Raw genomic sequence first — 17,431 nt, 5'->3', positions numbered from 1 at the left:
AAATGTAACGAACATATTTTGACTTTTCCTAACCTGTTCAAGGAAGCATAATAGGTCACCTTTAATTATCCACAAGCCAAAAACTGTTTTTTCTGCCGCTCCTATAATCGACTCAAACCTTGAGAAAAGGTTCTCCCTGCGTCGTTTTCCGTGGCACGCCGCCTCTTCAGAGGAACATATATGAGGGCAGAAAGACGGACGGCTTTGAAAAGGAAGAAAGCAGGAGAAGCAGGTAAGCCTCATGTTTGGTCTGCAGCTGATAGTGGCTTTGGGTAAACATACCTGAGCTGTCTGCCTCCAAACACACACCTGACTCCACATGTAGCGCACAGGAAGGAGCGACCGCCTGACCACTCAGACTCTTACTTTAGTCGTCTCTGTTTCATAGAAAACTGGAGATTTTGTTGTAGAAATGAAGAAAAGCATTAAAGCCACGAAACTCAGAATTCTGAGGAAAAAATGTTTGAATTATGTGGAAAAAGTCACAATTCTAAGAAAAAGAATCAGAAATCAGAATTCTAAGAAATTTGTATATTTCTAACCTTTATATTAGTTTCAGGCTGGTATTTCTCCTCACATAAAAAGTTGAAGGAACAATTAACTTGGAAACAGAATTACATAAATATATACTGACAGATGATGTATTAAAATGTAATCCACATGAACAATCTTCAACTTTTTAAACTCAGAAATGTCACTTTTTCCTGAACATTTCTGAGATTTTTTCTAACAAATTAGACTTTTGGAGCTTAGAAATGTCAGTTTTTCTAGAAAATTTCTGAGAATAATCTCAAAGTTTATTATTTTTTTAGGCAGAAATTTACTCATTTTTCCATTGTAACATATTCCTTGATTAATTAAAACTATTTCTGTCTAATAAAATCCAGAGGTATCCAGTATTACTTGATGTGCTCAGTCATTTTTGCACAATCCCACACACAGTAGCAGGGTAATGGCAGTATCAGGCATTACTTCAGTCGCTGCAGATAAGAGAAGTTGTGAAACGAACTGTGCAAATCTTTCCACTTCAGCTCCAACTCAGGCTCATATCAAAGGTGCGGAGCGATAACGGGCCTCTCCGGCTCATACACACGGTTTCAGATAGACTCGCTGCCTGTGTTGGTGGTCTCCCCCTTCTCTCTTAGATTAGCTCACTGACTGACTGGTATGTATGTCTCAATTCCCAGACATCAGGCTCAGTTAATGAAGTTAGGCCAAACATGTTGCAGCAACAGTTCCTGCATTCAACCTGTGTTACTCAGGGTACCTGCGGGTTTCAGCAAGTCAAATTTAAGACTTTTAAAGACCTTTTTCATGCCACTCTGAATTACATTTAAGACTAAAAAACTAAATATAGGGAATGGTTGAGGGATTTTGCTGCACTTCAATCAAATGAATAAAAAACAGTGAAATTTCTGGGGGCTGTTTTTGGCTCCTGGCAGCAGCTTTGTGATTCTCTCACTGCTTATGAAAAGCTTTGCCCCACATTTAAAAGGTTTTTAGTGCCTAACCTCATATGGTTTGACAACAGAAGTGAGCCAAATCAAATGAATGTTGTCCAGCTAACCGACGATTCATTTGAATTTTACCCAATATACATGCAAAAAGGCTAGCTAGCAACATTATACTAGCAGCTAGTTCCCAGTGGTCTTAACCTACGGTGGCCATGAAGGGTCAACAGCATGCAAAAGCTTCAACAACAAATAGCCACAATGGAGGTTATGCTAGAATAGAGGCAATGATTAACCTACTAGCATAGCTTAGCATGACTCCCATTGTAGCTTTTATAACTATGGTACGGCTTTTCGTCTTTGCGCTGTGGCTTTTCGTCGCTGTACTGTGGCTTTTCGTCTTTGCGCTGCGGCTTTTTGTCGCTGCGCTGCGGCTTTTCGTCGCTGCATTGTGGCTTTTCGTCTTTGCGCTGTGGCTTTTCGTCTTTGCGCTGTGGCTTTTCGTCGCTGCATTGTGGCTTTTCGTCTTTGCGCTGTGGCTTTTCGTCTTTGCGCTGTGGCTTTTCGTCGCTGCATTGTGGCTTTTCGTCTTTGCATTGTGGCATTTCATCGCTGCACCGTGGCATTTTGTATTTGTGGAGTTTCTTGTTGCTTTGTGGCTTTTGCATTTTGTTGACCTTGGTTATTGTAACACAGAACAAAGATGAAGATCTCTGCATGTGACTCTAACATTTGCTTGAAAAAAAACCTACAAAATAAATAAATAAATAAACTACAGATATTAGATGTACAAGTTTGATTCTTTTTAAGGACGCGTGAACACCCTTTTATTTCTGGATGCGTCTTCTAGGTATAAGTAGCCATAATAATGAAAAAAGCTTTTGTGCAACTCAGGTCTCTAAGTTTGTGTTAATTTGAAGCTTTGAGACAAAAAACACAAAGCAGAAAATCTCCAGGTCTGATGTAGATCATAATCTCTCCATCTACTGATAAAATAACTGCTCCTATCCAAACAGGATGCAATAACTTCTGCTTCTTATGCACCTTGAGCGTAGAGAGTGTAGTGCATGCATCTGCAGGTGTGCCGTAACCGTGCACGCATACGTGTGTGTATGTGTGTGACATTCTCTCCTGGTGCTGGAGCAGAACAAACATGGATTAGAGCCACACCACCATGCAGGTACCAACAACGCCCTGTTCATCGACACTCAAACTGCAAACAGTCCTGCTCCGAGCGCCCAGCTGCTGCGGCTTACATGATGTCAGGGCCATTAAATTTGTGTAGCCGCCAGATGAAAGGCCTGTCATTTGCACAGAGCTCGCTATTAGGAGGCTCATAATCACTCACGGACAGACAGGTTCGCTCCCCAGGGCACGGAGCCATCAAAGGCCTCCAACCGTGATGGCCGAGGGGAGACTCTAGGTTTTGTTTCTACTCTTATAGTGATAATTAGCTCGTTGGTTCTTGTTTTCCCTTATTATCCATTCATAAACTTTACTGTGTGATAAATATTGTGCTGCAGGCAGAGAGGCCGTCGTCAGCAGGAAAGATTAATGAGTTTATTGAAAGCCTCTACACTCATGAGCTTATCCACTCCCATTTGTGCAAATCATCAAACACACACACAGGTTTTCCATCTCCAGCTTAAACACGATGCTTTTACACTGACCAAACCACTGTAATTTGACAGTTTGAAAATAAATTTTTTAAATAAATTTGCTTGATGGAAAAGTGACAATTTTGAAAAAAAAAAGAAAGTTTTTTTTATTTTTTTGGCTGTTTAAAATTGGATTATTTCGCATCCCAGGAATCACATGATCAACAACAGGATGTTACTACTGACGGAAACGACAAACAAGACGACGACAGGAAGTGATAGGAGGCGTGAATTTGTAGAAAATTACAAAAATCCAAACTTTTAGCTTAAAATATTAAGTTGATCCTCCAAAAATATTTTTTCTTGACATTTTATATCAACAGGAAAATCCCACTGAGATTAGAAAATCTCTTACAAAAGAATCCTGACTAAGACTGGCAAAGACTTTACAAAACATTCACAGCAAAAACATGAAAGGTTAATCAAACCCATCAATATATTAGTTAAAATATTCCTCAGTTGAAAGACTTTTCAAAACCAGAACAAGCTTAAAAACATTTAGTGAAAAAGCACTTTTTGATTCATTTATCATTTCACTTATAACATGGGAAAATGTCTTGTTATAAGTGAAATAATCTGCCAATGGAATTAGAACCATTTAATCAATATTAAGGAACCATTTACTTAAAACAAGCTTCTATATCTTCCTGAAAAGTTCCTTGTAAGTTAGTTTTGCCTTATTTCAAGTGAACTAAGGTATTTGTACTAGAAACCAGTTCAAAAATACTTGGTAAGATTTTGTGTTTTTGTGGAGCAACTGTTAGTTTTAGCCTCCACCAAAACAAAATAATTTACGTGCATCTTACTTCTACTCATATTTTCCACCTTTTTAAAAAATCATTTGACCAAAACAACATGGCTGCTGTTTTTCTGGCTCCACTGCCTGTTCGTATGGAAACTAAAATCTGCTTCTCTGTGTGTGTATAATTTATAGCGCTTCGTGTATTGAGCTCACACACTCGAACAGATTCAATTTGTCACCCATGACCGGGTCTGGAGAGGTGGATGAAAAACGGCTTTGGTCCTTTCCAGGTCACAAACCAAGAAGGCCAGGGTGTCGGATAGAGAACCAGCTCTGCAGGAAACCCAACACCACTCACTTGGCCTCGCATAAACACACACACACTCAATCACAAAAACACACTCCAACTGGAACCAGCCAACATAAACTGGACTTATTTACCACTGTAACCAACTGATCTTAGAAGTCTGGCTCACAAATAGAGTTGAGGGATAATAAATTATTTCAATTTTTGGTTTTTGAACATTTTATCTTTGGAAGCAAAGATTTTTTTTTCAATAATAAACTCACTGAATTTTCATAGTTCAAATAAAACCAATATATATTGGAATAGTCACATGACCAATATCAACAGATAATACATTGATAGAATAGTCAATATAAAATGTATTGAATATTCACTGATTTCCATCATGAACCACGCAGAATTCTGGGAAATGTAGGCAGAGGAAAGATTGTAGCTGCTCATCCCTTCACAGTGGCATCGACTAACTCTAGTGAGTTAACCAAAGACTTACTAGTCTTTGATTGCCTAGTTTCACCTCTTAATTGCTTAAAAGCAAAAAACAACAAAAAAAAACCCGGTGTGGAGTAAAAACTGAATAAAACAGGGAAGGTCACAGCAGCAGCTTGACAATATTTCAGATATTTAAAACAAAAAACAAATCAATAATTACCAAAGTCAGCTGATATGAAACACCAGGGAAGATATGTGTCAAAGGCAGGACTTAAAGTAAAAAAAATCCTGAGCCTGAAACTTATAGTGGTGATAGAAATTAACTATACCGTTGCTATTGCCACAGTTTAATAAAAAAGTGTCTTTGAATAGTGCAAACAACAATACCAGTTTAGACTTTGAGCAACTTGGTAAAACTGTATTGTGTAACATTAAAACATGCCTGGCTGAAACTGGTTACACATTAACCAGGCATGTTTAATGTCTGGCATGTTACACATTAAAACATGCCTGGCATGTTTTAATGTGTAACATAAACATGCCTGGGGAAGAAGAGCTTCCCCATGGCAGCTCTCCTTCTATTCAGTGTTTGTAGCTTCTTGGCGCAGCTCCGCTCTGCTGCTACTGGTAGCTTCACTGCATCAGTTCAGCGTTACACCGGCTGATGACGTTGCTGTGATTCACTTTGTCTGGTGTCTCATTTTCTAATATTTTATGTCTTATTGAGGATTTTTGTACATATGTGTTGGCAGTTCTGTGATCATGTCAAAGCAGCAACTTATATTAAAAAGTGTTTTATTTCCGTCTGGATGCTGCCTGCTTCCATGGAAGGACAACAGAAAATCGCTCTTATAAACATGTAATTACTAAAATCACGATACCCTCACTGTGTGTCCCTCTGAAAAATGAACCCATTTAAATAAAGAAATCCCTCCATGGTGATACCACGATAGTGAGCGTTCATTTTATAGCGTTAACACCGGAGCTGTAAGTGGTCCGGTATGAAACGGGGGTGATGGAACAACACAGCACTTTTAAATTTCAATAATCAGAATAAGAAATTGTTTCTGTTGTATTAAAAGGTTTATGTCAGTCTGCCTTTTCCCCATCGATACGTTTCCCGACCACAAGGCACATTAGGGGGTTAAAAAAAAAAAAACAACGCGCGCATCGCGCAAAACTGAAACAGGGGAAGCGAGACATAAAACGGAGCGACGAACTAGATGTGAATTATGGCATAAAAACAGAGAATCCAACGCTGAACAGTGAAAAATCAACACATGATGTGAAACATGATATGAGTAAATTATGTGAATATCCTCCTTCGGCCTGTTTATTTAGAACCATGTTTGGGATTTGTGAAACTTTTTTCTGATTTGTGAACATTCAAAAAAGGGCAATTTTGCCCTATTTTTCGGTCTTGATCACACAGTAGCTGCTCTAATTCCAAAACTACAACTCTAGACCTTCAAACCTGGACTAGATTATTCTGCTATAATAGCAGAATATTTTAATCCATGTTTGGGATTTTTGAAACCTTTATGTGATTTGTGAAACTTCACTAAAGATCAGATTACTATTCGTATATGTTCCATGCAGTTTTTTTCAAATTCAATTCTAATTCAAAACCCCTTTATTAATCCCAATGGGAAATAAAATGTTGGTGTAACTCTTTAATTTTTTAAAGAGTTATTGTAGATGGTGATGGCTGTTGGAAGGACAGATCTTTTGCAGGGGTCTGTTAACCCTCTATGGCATACCGTTGCCCTCAGGCAACAAACCACAAATCTGTCCCTCACGTTGCTCCTTTGTGTTATTTTTGGGGTTTGATGATTTAAAATACCTCCAGACACATTTCTGTCCAAATAAAATAGGTATTGAGGTCCATGTGACCTTTTATTTAGAAGAGCAGCAGTCCTTTTCATGAAGCGAAGGTGCATGCTACACCTTGCCTCCTACCTGTAAGTTATACATCACTTTTCTTCATGTTTAAATTTGGGTCACTCTAACTAAAAATATTTTCATATCTGTGAATATGTAAAGAAGCAATATAGATCATTTCAAGACAATTTTTTAAATTATTTATATGCAAAAACTGTGTTTTTTTGTTTGTTGCCTCAGGGCAACATTGCACAGTTAGGGCCCTTCTGTGCAGACAATATTATTCTAATGTGATGATATTCAATTGATTACAAAATAATTATCACAGCCAATTTATGTACTTTATTATTGACTAACAGCAACAGGAGATGGATGCAAGGTCATTTCATGGACAAAGGGTGCATGGTTCAGAAGTTGGGGTCATTTCCAATGAAAACATGAGGATCCATTGTACAACCATTATTTCATTGTTTGTTTATCCTCAAAACTGACTTCAGTCCCAAAGGGTGAAGAGCTGGTCATCAATGAACAAATGGCCCCATTTCAAGGCAGGCAAAGACTGAAGCAATACCTGCTGAACCCAAATATACGGGTCTGCAGGGAACTTCATATGGCTGGTGCAGATGGTGTTCCTTACAACCTATACAGAGCGAGTTGTGCAACCACCAAATCTACCAGATATGGGAGCTGATGAAAATATTATCCTGTGCTTGGCTCAAATTCTAACAAAGAATCAGAACTACAAAGACTGATGTGAATCTGGTCACTACAACCCATAGATAATCAGATAAACAGGTGGTGATTCCCAGGTACGCCAATAATCAAGTGCCAAAAATGTGATATACAATTTTTTCACATCAGCAAGAAATTCCTTCCTGATGTTTAACATATAATGGGGAAATAGACTGATTTCAACATCCTTAGTGATTCTAACTCTGCCAAACATACACATGTACAAACACACAAATGCGCGTTTTAGTAATTTGCTCAAATGTACCATTCATTAATGAAAGTTAGTCGTTTATTTTATATTTGGTGAGTTGGAACCATGTCTGATTTATTTTTGTCAAAAAAAGTGTTTTTATGAATATAGTTTTTGTTTGATTTGTATTTCATTTATCATAATCACTGTAGAAAACTTTGCATTTTAGACCCCTTGTAGCACAATGTTGCCCTGAGGCAACAAACCCAAATCCGGTTCCGGGAGGCATCAGGGTCCAATTTTATGATTGATATGTAATTAAGGGCCAATAAGCTCCCAAAAAATGCAGGAAAATATTTTTTCCCCAAAAAAACAAAAAGTCATGCCATAGAGGGTTAAGTGAAGTTTCACAAATCAGAAAAAGGTTTCACAAATCCCAAACATGATTCTAAATATTCTATTAGAGCAGAATAAATTAGTACAAGTTTGAAGAGTCTAGGTGTTGTAATTTTTTAATTACAGCAGTTTTAATGTGATCCAGATGCCAAAAAATAGTGATTATCGAACTTTATTGAATTTTCACAAATCAGATAAAAGTTTCATAAATCCCAAACATGGTTATAAATATTCTGCTATTGGAGCAGAATAATCTAGTCCAGGTTTCATGTCTCTAGGTGTAGTAGTTTTTAAACCAGAGTTGATTAAAGATGCTATTGGAAGCTGGAATTGGAAACCAACTTCAGCTTCTTAATTGTCATGTTGTATTGAATTTGTGTTTTGTTGGCAGATTGAGAGTTTATTTATGCCAGTCATCCATCTGCAGTACCTACATTAGTCCTCAAGATGGAGACTCACACTATCAGGAAATAATCCACTGCACAATCCATTCCCTTCTGGATACATTTCCCCATTTTTCTGATTTGAAAGCTTAGTTTTATTTATTTATTTTACTAATAGCCATTTGGTACTGATCCAGCCATCCAATAAAAGAGCCAATCCATTAATTTTCTATTTCCTTAAGAGGCAGGACATCCATTCCGGCCAAAGTCCCCGTCTTTCCAGTTGGACAAATATTCGGCATGATACAACAAGACACCAACATAGGAGCTGCATATTAAAAGCGGTAACTGGCGGCTGGGGAAGCAGGTGATTTATGTAGAGAGAAAGGAGATGGGCGGATTGATTGAGAGGGAAACCCTGCGCTGTAAGCCAATTACTATTATTAGGGATTCTTAGTATTAAAGAATGAAAGCCATTAAGCACAGAAATGTTGAACCAGAGGCTCAGCTACTGCGTGGCTAAACAAGCTGCGTACACTAAGCAGTTCAGTACAGCAAAAAGGGAAAGAAATGATTGTCATGTATGTGGAGGAAATTATTTACATCTGCAGCGCAAACAGTCTGAATGACTACCATTGTTTTCCCTAGTTTCCAGTATAGCCAGTAAAGATGTGGCTTCTACTTATTTAAGTCAAGCTAATTTCTCTGTGAAAGTAAAACAGCTAGCTGGGGCTCAAAGACATACAGATATTTATAAAAGTTGGAAATTGCCAGGCCATTTGCTCAAAGAATGACACAGCAGCAAATAAGCCAAAACTGTACAAAAAATTTATGTTTTATATTTAATATTTTTTTTAAATAGTTTTTTATAAACAAGCTTTTCATATGTTGCCATTAGAAACATGTTTTTTAGCTGCACATGCATTCTTTACTACAAAATTAGCGATCATACATTCAAGGGATGCCATGCTATTGCATTTTAAGCAATACAATGTTTAAATAAATAAAACTGGAAAATAATGTATTTTAATTATTCTTTAAAACGGCCTGATGAAAAATCCAGTCAATTGAAGTCAGAATAATCGATTACTAAAATAATCAGTTGCAGTTGACATATTGAAACACAAATTTTCTATTTCCAAGAAATGAAAGGCAGCAGTAGAAACATTTTCTGCCTCTTAATGTGTTTTATGATTATTATTATTTGATTAAACGTGTTTTTTCTTTTTTTGTTTTTTTTATGTACCGACTTGTGACATCCTGTCATAAATGACGTCGTAACTTACACCGGAGCAGACAGAGAATAAAAAGTCTGGATGATTAACTTTTTTGTTTTTGAAAGATGTCCTACATGATGATGAGGCATTTTCTCCATGGTAACCAGCAATTAGACACATACTTTCTGAAATATTTGTTTGCATAGTACAAATCTTTCTTACTTATGATGGATGAAAGTTGACGTTACCTTTGCCACACTTCTGGTCTGCCATCCTTACGATTAATGGCAGCGGTCCATCGCTATTTTCATTCTTTCTCAAAGGGTTTACGATAAAATGGACATTATGGTTTCCATATCTGTTTGCGCAGTACCCTATGACATTTTTTAGAATGAAATTAATTAAATAAATTAACTACAATATGATATAACGCACATATAGGTTGTTTTGACGTCCATCATGGCGGAGTGGGCCGCTTTCGTCACGTACAGAGACTTTGTCCGATTGGCTGCTTCAGGGAAAACCGAGTTAGCTAAGACTCTGACAACACAATTATATTTTAGCAATTTATTTACCACAAACCCGGAGTGAGCAACTCCGTCTTCTACGTCTCCATTTTGGTCTGAAATGTCGCTAAACGGTTCACGACAGAGTAAGAGCGTTAGCCGTTGTTAGCCGGTGGGCAAGGCTAACGTCCTGTCTTTAAGTCTGCGGCAGCTATTTTGTAAACTTATTAGAGATATTTCAGACCAAACTAGAGATAATAAAATTTGTAATACATAAATTGCATCAATTAATTTAAGTTATCTTGAGACTACCAGTGAAAATGACCTGTTTACTAAAGATGGAGGATGTTGCTGTTTGAAGCAGCCAATCAGACGTCAGGATCTCCCCTAAAACCCGCCCAGAATTTGATGTTAGTTGACTGTTCATGATGGGCTTCAGCAGCACATAAATTCTAAAGCATGAAATTATATATAGTTGAAATGAATACATTTAATTAAAGCATATAATTACCACTTTTTTTAGATTTTAAAAAGTGCCAATTTTGTACAACAGCTGTACAAACTGCAAAATGTTATACTTAATTTTACATTTTAATCAAACCTCATGTCTGAAAACTTTTAATCTCAAAAGTACTCCTACAAAATCCATCTACAAAGTTGAACTGTCTGGGTCTTGCAGGATTTTATCAGTTTTTCTTGATAATCTCCCTCTTAACATAAAAACATTGAGCTGGAATATAATCTGGATTCGTTTGGTAAATTGGTGTCTCCCTCAGGTCAGCAGTGAAATAAAAAAAATAAAAACTCCAACAATCGTTCTCATAAAAATTTATTTATTTAGCAAATGATATTTTAGCTCTAATGAATACAGACAGGACGGACACAGAATAATTTATCAGTCGACAGAAGTGTGATGGAGGTTTATTCTAACTCAGGACACAGAGCTGCACAGAACTGATGGCTTTGACATTTTCATTCTAATTCTCTGATTCAATTAAGGAAACCTTCATTTGATTCGACTTTTAAAATGCATGTTTGTTTTGGGCCATAAAGTTCAAACTTGGCTTGATTCTATTACACAAATATCTAAATTCAATCAAAGATAATTAGAGAGGAGAGAAGTCAGCAGCTGATAAAAGTATAATTTATTTCTGATTAAATATTGAGGAACAATGCGAGTAATCTCCTGTTTTTAAGACATTTTAAGGTAATTGAGAATCAAATTTAAGACCTATGTCTCCACAGAAACTGGCTAATAATTTGCACTTACCCTTGACAGACATCTAGCTAGCTATCGACAACTAGCTGCTAACATAGTTAACTACCGTAGCTACTAGTTTGAGTCACTGAACGACTCGAACTTTTGCCCGATAAAAAAATCTCACGAGAAAAAAAACAAACTTATACAAAATTAAATAGTTATGTTAGCAAAATTCAAGAGGTGTGATTAATATATTAAGGGCCAACTTTTTAAAAATGAATTTATGACATTTTAATACAACAGAGACTTAAGGCCATACAGAAAATAATAAATTATAAGTAATGAGGATAAAGTCAATATTACAAAAATAAAATCAAAATACAATGTGAGCATAAACTCATGAGAATAAAGTCAATATTATAATAAAATTCACTTTATTCTTGTATTTTTATCAACTTACTTTCATTTGACGGACTATACCAAGAAAAATAAAATAAAAAATACAAAAACTAAGAGAATAAAGCCATAATATTACCAGAATAAAGACTTTATTCTCATATGAGTTTATGACTTTATTCTCGTAATCTTTATTTTCTTAGCATAAATACTCCATTGTATTTAAAGGCCTTAATTTAGATAAATTTAAGACTTTTTAAGTATGTGTGGACACCTGTCAATATTTATTTTTTTAGCCTTTTTTGGCCAGCAGCTCTACTCACTCTGACCACAAGGGGGCATTATATCTGTAGTTTCCTGTATGGTTTTGCCCTCATCCTCCATCTGCAAACTTCGTGCAGAAAACGAGGTAAAGCAGCGACATCAACGCAGAAATAAGAAAAACATCCAAACCTGGAGACGGCTCTATAGTCCTGATGTGAGCTGGAGACATTTTGAACCAAATCTCTGGATTTTATTTTCCACACAGCCAAAAAAAAAGAAAAAAAAGCTGGATTTCTGACTACGTTAAAGAAGGAAAAGGAACGACCCCTGATCTCTTTCATCTTTCAGATGCAAATATTGTGATAAAAGGGGAACCGACCATTTAAACAGAAGTGTTTAACAAGAAATGAGGAACAGGAAACGATACTGTCAGATAAAAGATGTTTGAGTTGCATGATGGGAAATGTAGTTTAAATACTTCAAACATTATGTCTTCAACCGAGCCATCAAACGCTTTTAAACTGTTCAGATGTCAAATCGATACAGTAAAGCTAAAACGATCAAAATTTTAACAGCTTATAAACATTTAAACCAAATGAAATTAGAAAAGTAAAACTCCTATAATGTTTTATTATGAAAAATGTGTTCCGTTGGTTTATTTTTTTCAGTGTTGGCACACTGAAAAATGGCCTTTACACCTTTTTCCTTCCTCTAAACTTTCCCTTAATGTGACTGGATGGATCGTTCAGAGCAACTAGCTTCTTCAGCTAATTGGCGATGATGGAATAGTAACATTTCTGTATTAAATGTTTTTTTCAATCATCTTTAGTAATATTTTTGTTTTCTGTGAAACAGTTTTAAATATCATTGGATTTAATTACAACACTTCCCACCAATGGAGCATCTACATCTACCTTCAGGCAGGTAAGGTTGTAAGAATGGTTCATGTTAACTACAATACCCATGATGCAACTCAGTCAGCTGGTTGCATTAGGGAAAGATTGTCTTCTAGTCCATTTAACTGCTTTCTAATGTCACAAAATACTTGATTCAACTGCTTTCCACAATACGCTCCAAGAAACTTGATAATTTTATTTAAACAGCATCAATGAGTGAAGGTCCATCCTGGTGGATCAGCAACTATGAGGTCAGCTGGTTGAAAGAGCATTTTAGTAAATTATCATTTAATTATTCAAACTGGACATTTGCCTTTAAACTCCATGAACCAATAATGGGATATATGCAAGAAAAACAACAACAAAAAAACTAATTACAGCTATAATAAATACACCTTCCCATCATCAGTCGCACCTGTTCGTGTTTCTTACAGAAAATAAACAAGAATATTCAAATAATTAGCAAATGGAAACCGATTCCTGTTCTTCCTGGGTGTGCTGAGGCTACTGGTGTCCAGTTTAAACCAGTTAGTCGTCTTGGTGGGAATTAGTAGCCTTGAGGAAGCTTTAACACACACATTCACACACACAGAGGAAACATGTGGCGAAAAGAAAATAACAGCAAAAACGTGAATGATTTCTAAGAAGGTGTTAATGAATTTCTTTTAAAGCAATGAGAAGCAAGAAAATGTGATATTTTTGATATGTGGTTTGTGCAAACGCTCAGCTTTTCTTTCTGAAGGAATTTTCCTGAACATGTGAAAACATTCTTCTGTCTATTTTCACCGCAAAAACACTAAATATTACCAACTAATTTGGTTTAATTTCCAGTGCAAACATCTTAATATGAGACAAAACTAACTTACAGGCAACTTCTCAGCAAGATACAGAAGTTTGTTTTGAGTTAATTCCTAAACATTGATGGAAAAGTTTCACTTATGGGAAAAATGTTTTGTTATAAGTGAAATAATCTGCCAGTGGAACTAGAACTCGGTTGCTAGGAGACGGACTGGGCTTGTATGGGGTTGCTAGGTAACGGCAAAGTGCCATCGAACTGATTCATATTTTTTATGAATTTTAAGGAATTATTGACTTAAACAAGCTCAAACATTTTGCTGAAAAGTTCATTGTAAATCAGTTTTTCTTAATTCAACTGTACTAAGATATTTGCACTAGAAACTAAACCAAACTTGGTAAGATTTTGTGTTTTCGCTGAGTTAAAGAGCATCATCCCCGACTTCCAAAAGCTTCTCAGCATAAGGCATAATGATAAATTATGACTCTGGGAAACGTTCAGGAACCTGGTTATGTGTTTTCCTGCCTTGCATCTTTAAAATAATCCCTGCGGTTTGTGGTTCTGTAACGCTAAGAGGCTTTTGGTCGCCAGGCTGATGGAGAAAAGGCATTTTTCACTTCAAAAACACAAAATCCTACTCAGTAGTTTGGTCTAGTTTCCAGCACAAATGTTACTAATTTACAAGAAACTTTTCAGCACAATATATGAGCTTGTTTTAAGACAATAACTCTTTAATATTCATGAAAACTGCTAGTTGTAAATGAAACAATTGAAATAAACGTTTTTCCATCTTAAATGTCCGTTTCCACTGGAAGATCAGCCCCCTTATAACTTGTCCTTTTTCATCATGATTAAGGCATTACTGAGTTAAAAACGCTCCTATATAAGCTTGTCAGTTGGTTTTGTCTCATTTTAAGTGAACTGAGATATTTGTATTAGAAACCAGACCAAAACTACTTGGTGAGATTTTGTGTTTTTGCAGTGCGGGGAACAAGAACAAGGAAACAAGAGGCTCTAACAGCTTTCATCTGCAGTTCCATCACTTGTATTAATTATATGGCTTTTTTAAACATCCGGCCTCATCCGGGGAGATGAGAGGGAACAAAACAAAAACTACAACTATATGAGCTTCAATCAGGCACAAAAATAAAGAGCTACACTCCAGTCTTGATCCGGTCGGTCTTTGGTACCACAGTAGTTTATGTTGCAGGTCCCGGCAGAACCGCTGGATGCTACAGAACTCGTTCCCGTCTGACCGGGAGTTTAAAGGTGCAGCAGTGGATCGGACAGAATCCTGGAAGCAGCGGGATCTTCAGCTGAGCTTCGAGCATTTCTCACCGAAAAAACTAAACCTTACCAAGTATTTTTGTCTAGTTTCTTCTGCAAATGTCTGAGTTCACTTGAATTAAGACAAAACTGACTTACAAGTAACTTTTCAGCAGGAAGTAGGGGCTTGTTTTAGGTCAGTAATATTAATGAAAGGGTTCCAACTGATTATAATGGAGTGTAAGGGCCAAACTAAGAAAAAACATAAAAATTAAATTTTGAAAATGAATTTGGACAAGAATAAAGTCAAAATAAAACGAGAATAAAGTCCAAATAATAGAACTTTATTCCCGTAATTTAATCTTTTCATGGTATCGTCCGATGGAGCTAGTACTTTTACTTCAGTTAATATTAAGGCTTTATTTACTTCATAAAAGCTCCTGTGTCTTGAAGAAAAGCTTCTTGTAAGTCAGTTTTGTCTTAATTCAACTGTACTAAGATATCTGCAGCTGAAACTTGACCAAAAATACTTGGTAAGATTTTGTGTTTTTGCAGTTTTAGCAACATTTGTAGAAAAAAAAAATAAGTCTGGAACAGAGTAAGTTTGCTAAGTTTCATGTCTGTTTTCTGTTCAGAGGAAAGAAACCGATGCCTTTCTTGCTTTTTAAATGTGTTTTTCGGATCATCTTTCAGGAATCTGATATTTCCTGTTCGTGCGCTGATCGTATCTTCCGACGGGAGACGGCAAAACCAGGCCGACCCGTTTCATTTCCTCTGACGCTCATCTCTTTCTTTCTAAGAATCGGAGAGCCGCAGGGACACAAAGACGCTGCGGACCCAATCCTGGCTGGTCCCCACTCATTCTAAACTGGAGTGGGCTCATAAAGCGGTACTGGTGTGTGTGTTAGGGGTGGCGGCCGTGGGAGTCAACAGCGGCTGGCCTCGATGGGCGACAGAGTCAGGATGGTGCGGTCATTGGAGTAGAAGTTCTCTGTGTCGCTCCAAGACCTGGAAACAGCAGTGACTGAAGGTTAGCAGACAGACGCAGTGCGTTAGTGTGTGTGTGTGTGTGTGTGTGGGAAACGGGAGAGCTGAGCTGTCAGTAGCTATAAAAACCAAAAATGATCCCAATCAATCAGGCTGGAGGAAGCAGAGCGGATGGGTGGATGGATGAGGGAGGAGTTAGTGATGGGTGGATGAGTTAGTGGTGAGTTCCTGAAGTCTCTCCTCATTAAACCGTCGTTCAGCTTTTACGTTTAGTACGACAAGCGTTAGCAACCATTAGAAATTAAATGAACTGGTAATTAAGCTTCAGCACCAATTGACAGTAATTACAACTGTAACTAATCGATTATTCTGACCATTAATCAGACACAAAACTGCTGAGTAATGCTGAGTTTTTCATTCAAGCACTTCCATTTTTAAAATAAAAAACAAACATTTCTTATAATGCAACAGCAGAGCTTTCTGTTAGTGTACGCTTGTTCCTTTGCAGCAGGGCTGGGACAGCTAATTGATTAATCAGATAAAAGATTGGAACATTCTGCTGAGTTTTTCATTCAAGCGATTCAATTACTTTTTAAAATCAGAAAGTAAACATTTTAGGAATCAATAACTAATGATGTATCAACTTTGAGGGGTGGAAAATGTTGGATCAACTTTAGCCTCAGTGTAAATGTGGGCTGCAGAGCACATGGTTTTCATTAGTAACACCTGGGTTAATGTCTGATCCGCCTCTGAGCTGAGATGAGACTTGAGTCACTCAGCATGAGTAATAAAAAAGAGAAGAAAGTCATGAGCAACGGGCACCAGATCACTGCCTCCTGCACAACCAACAAGAACGCAACAAGGTTTTTCTGAAAGGTAATTCAACACCCAACTCTCGTCTTTTCCAGCAGCCATTATACAGGGGTAAAACCAGCTGACCAAACCTGCTGGAGCTCTGCTGTGATTGCTAGGTAACGGGGGCGGGGCTTCACTAGGGTTGCTCGGTAATGGGGGTGGGGCTTCTCTAGGGTTGCTAGGTAATGGGGGCGGGGCTTCACTAGGGTTGCTAGGTAATGAATGACTGTTAAAAACTGGGAGGATTTTGAAACAGCTCATTTTCCAGACACCAAAACACATGAACTTATTGCCAGAAAACAGCTGGGTGTTTCTTTTAAATGCTTGGGTTGATTTTAGAAGCAGCTGAAACTGAAATGGAAGCATAAAGACGAAGAAAATGTGAATTTTGCATAATACCCTTTAAGAGTTGGTGAGGGGAAGAACGAGGCCACCCAGGGTCTCTGAGTCGGCCTGTGACTCAGATGGTGAATTAACCGGAGGCGCTCACATGCGCTACATCACTATCTCAGCTCGTCTAACAGAGGGAGGAGGAAAACAAAAAAACAAGCATCTGAGCTCTGAAACCATCTCTAAGCCAAGGCGACCCTCAAAAAGCTTCAGGGAACACAAACCGAGAACAGAACAGGCCGATTTCTGACGAACTCACTGGGGACATTAGCGGCACATGAATAATTAATCTGAGATTAATGCAGACTGTAGACACAGAAGGACAAAAACACACACAGGAGAAGGAGAGCGACAGTGACAAGCAGATCCAGGTAACATTGTATACAAAATACCAGCCCAATGCAACAAAACGGTTGGTGTTCTTGTTTTGTACTTCCTGTCGGATGGGGGCGGTTTTTCCAACTCCGCTCGGCTGGAACACCAGGAAT

The 17,431-nt window shown here is 37.4% G+C and overlaps 1 protein-coding gene across 2 annotated transcripts in view; it reads right to left on the bottom strand.

Annotated features, from left to right (window-relative positions):
- Positions 1–12,825: 12,825 nt before the first annotated feature.
- Positions 12,826–17,431, bottom strand: part of atp11b (ATPase phospholipid transporting 11B) — a 63,277-nt gene continuing 58,671 nt past the window's right edge. For both annotated transcript variants that reach the window (XM_088004686.1, XM_088004687.1), the window contains exon 30: positions 12,826–15,719. In XM_088004686.1, coding sequence (XP_087860812.1) covers positions 15,638–15,719 — 82 coding nt within the window. In that variant the 3' untranslated portion in view covers positions 12,826–15,637. The remainder of the gene's footprint in view (positions 15,720–17,431) is intronic.

Source organism: Poecilia mexicana, unplaced genomic scaffold (assembly GCF_051168715.1).
Source record: "Poecilia mexicana isolate PSO_F unplaced genomic scaffold, ASM5116871v1 scaffold_4, whole genome shotgun sequence".
NCBI lineage: Eukaryota > Metazoa > Chordata > Actinopteri > Cyprinodontiformes > Poeciliidae > Poecilia > Poecilia mexicana.
Note: the sequence above shows the minus strand (reverse complement) of the source record. Positions and strands in the feature narration are given on the sequence as shown.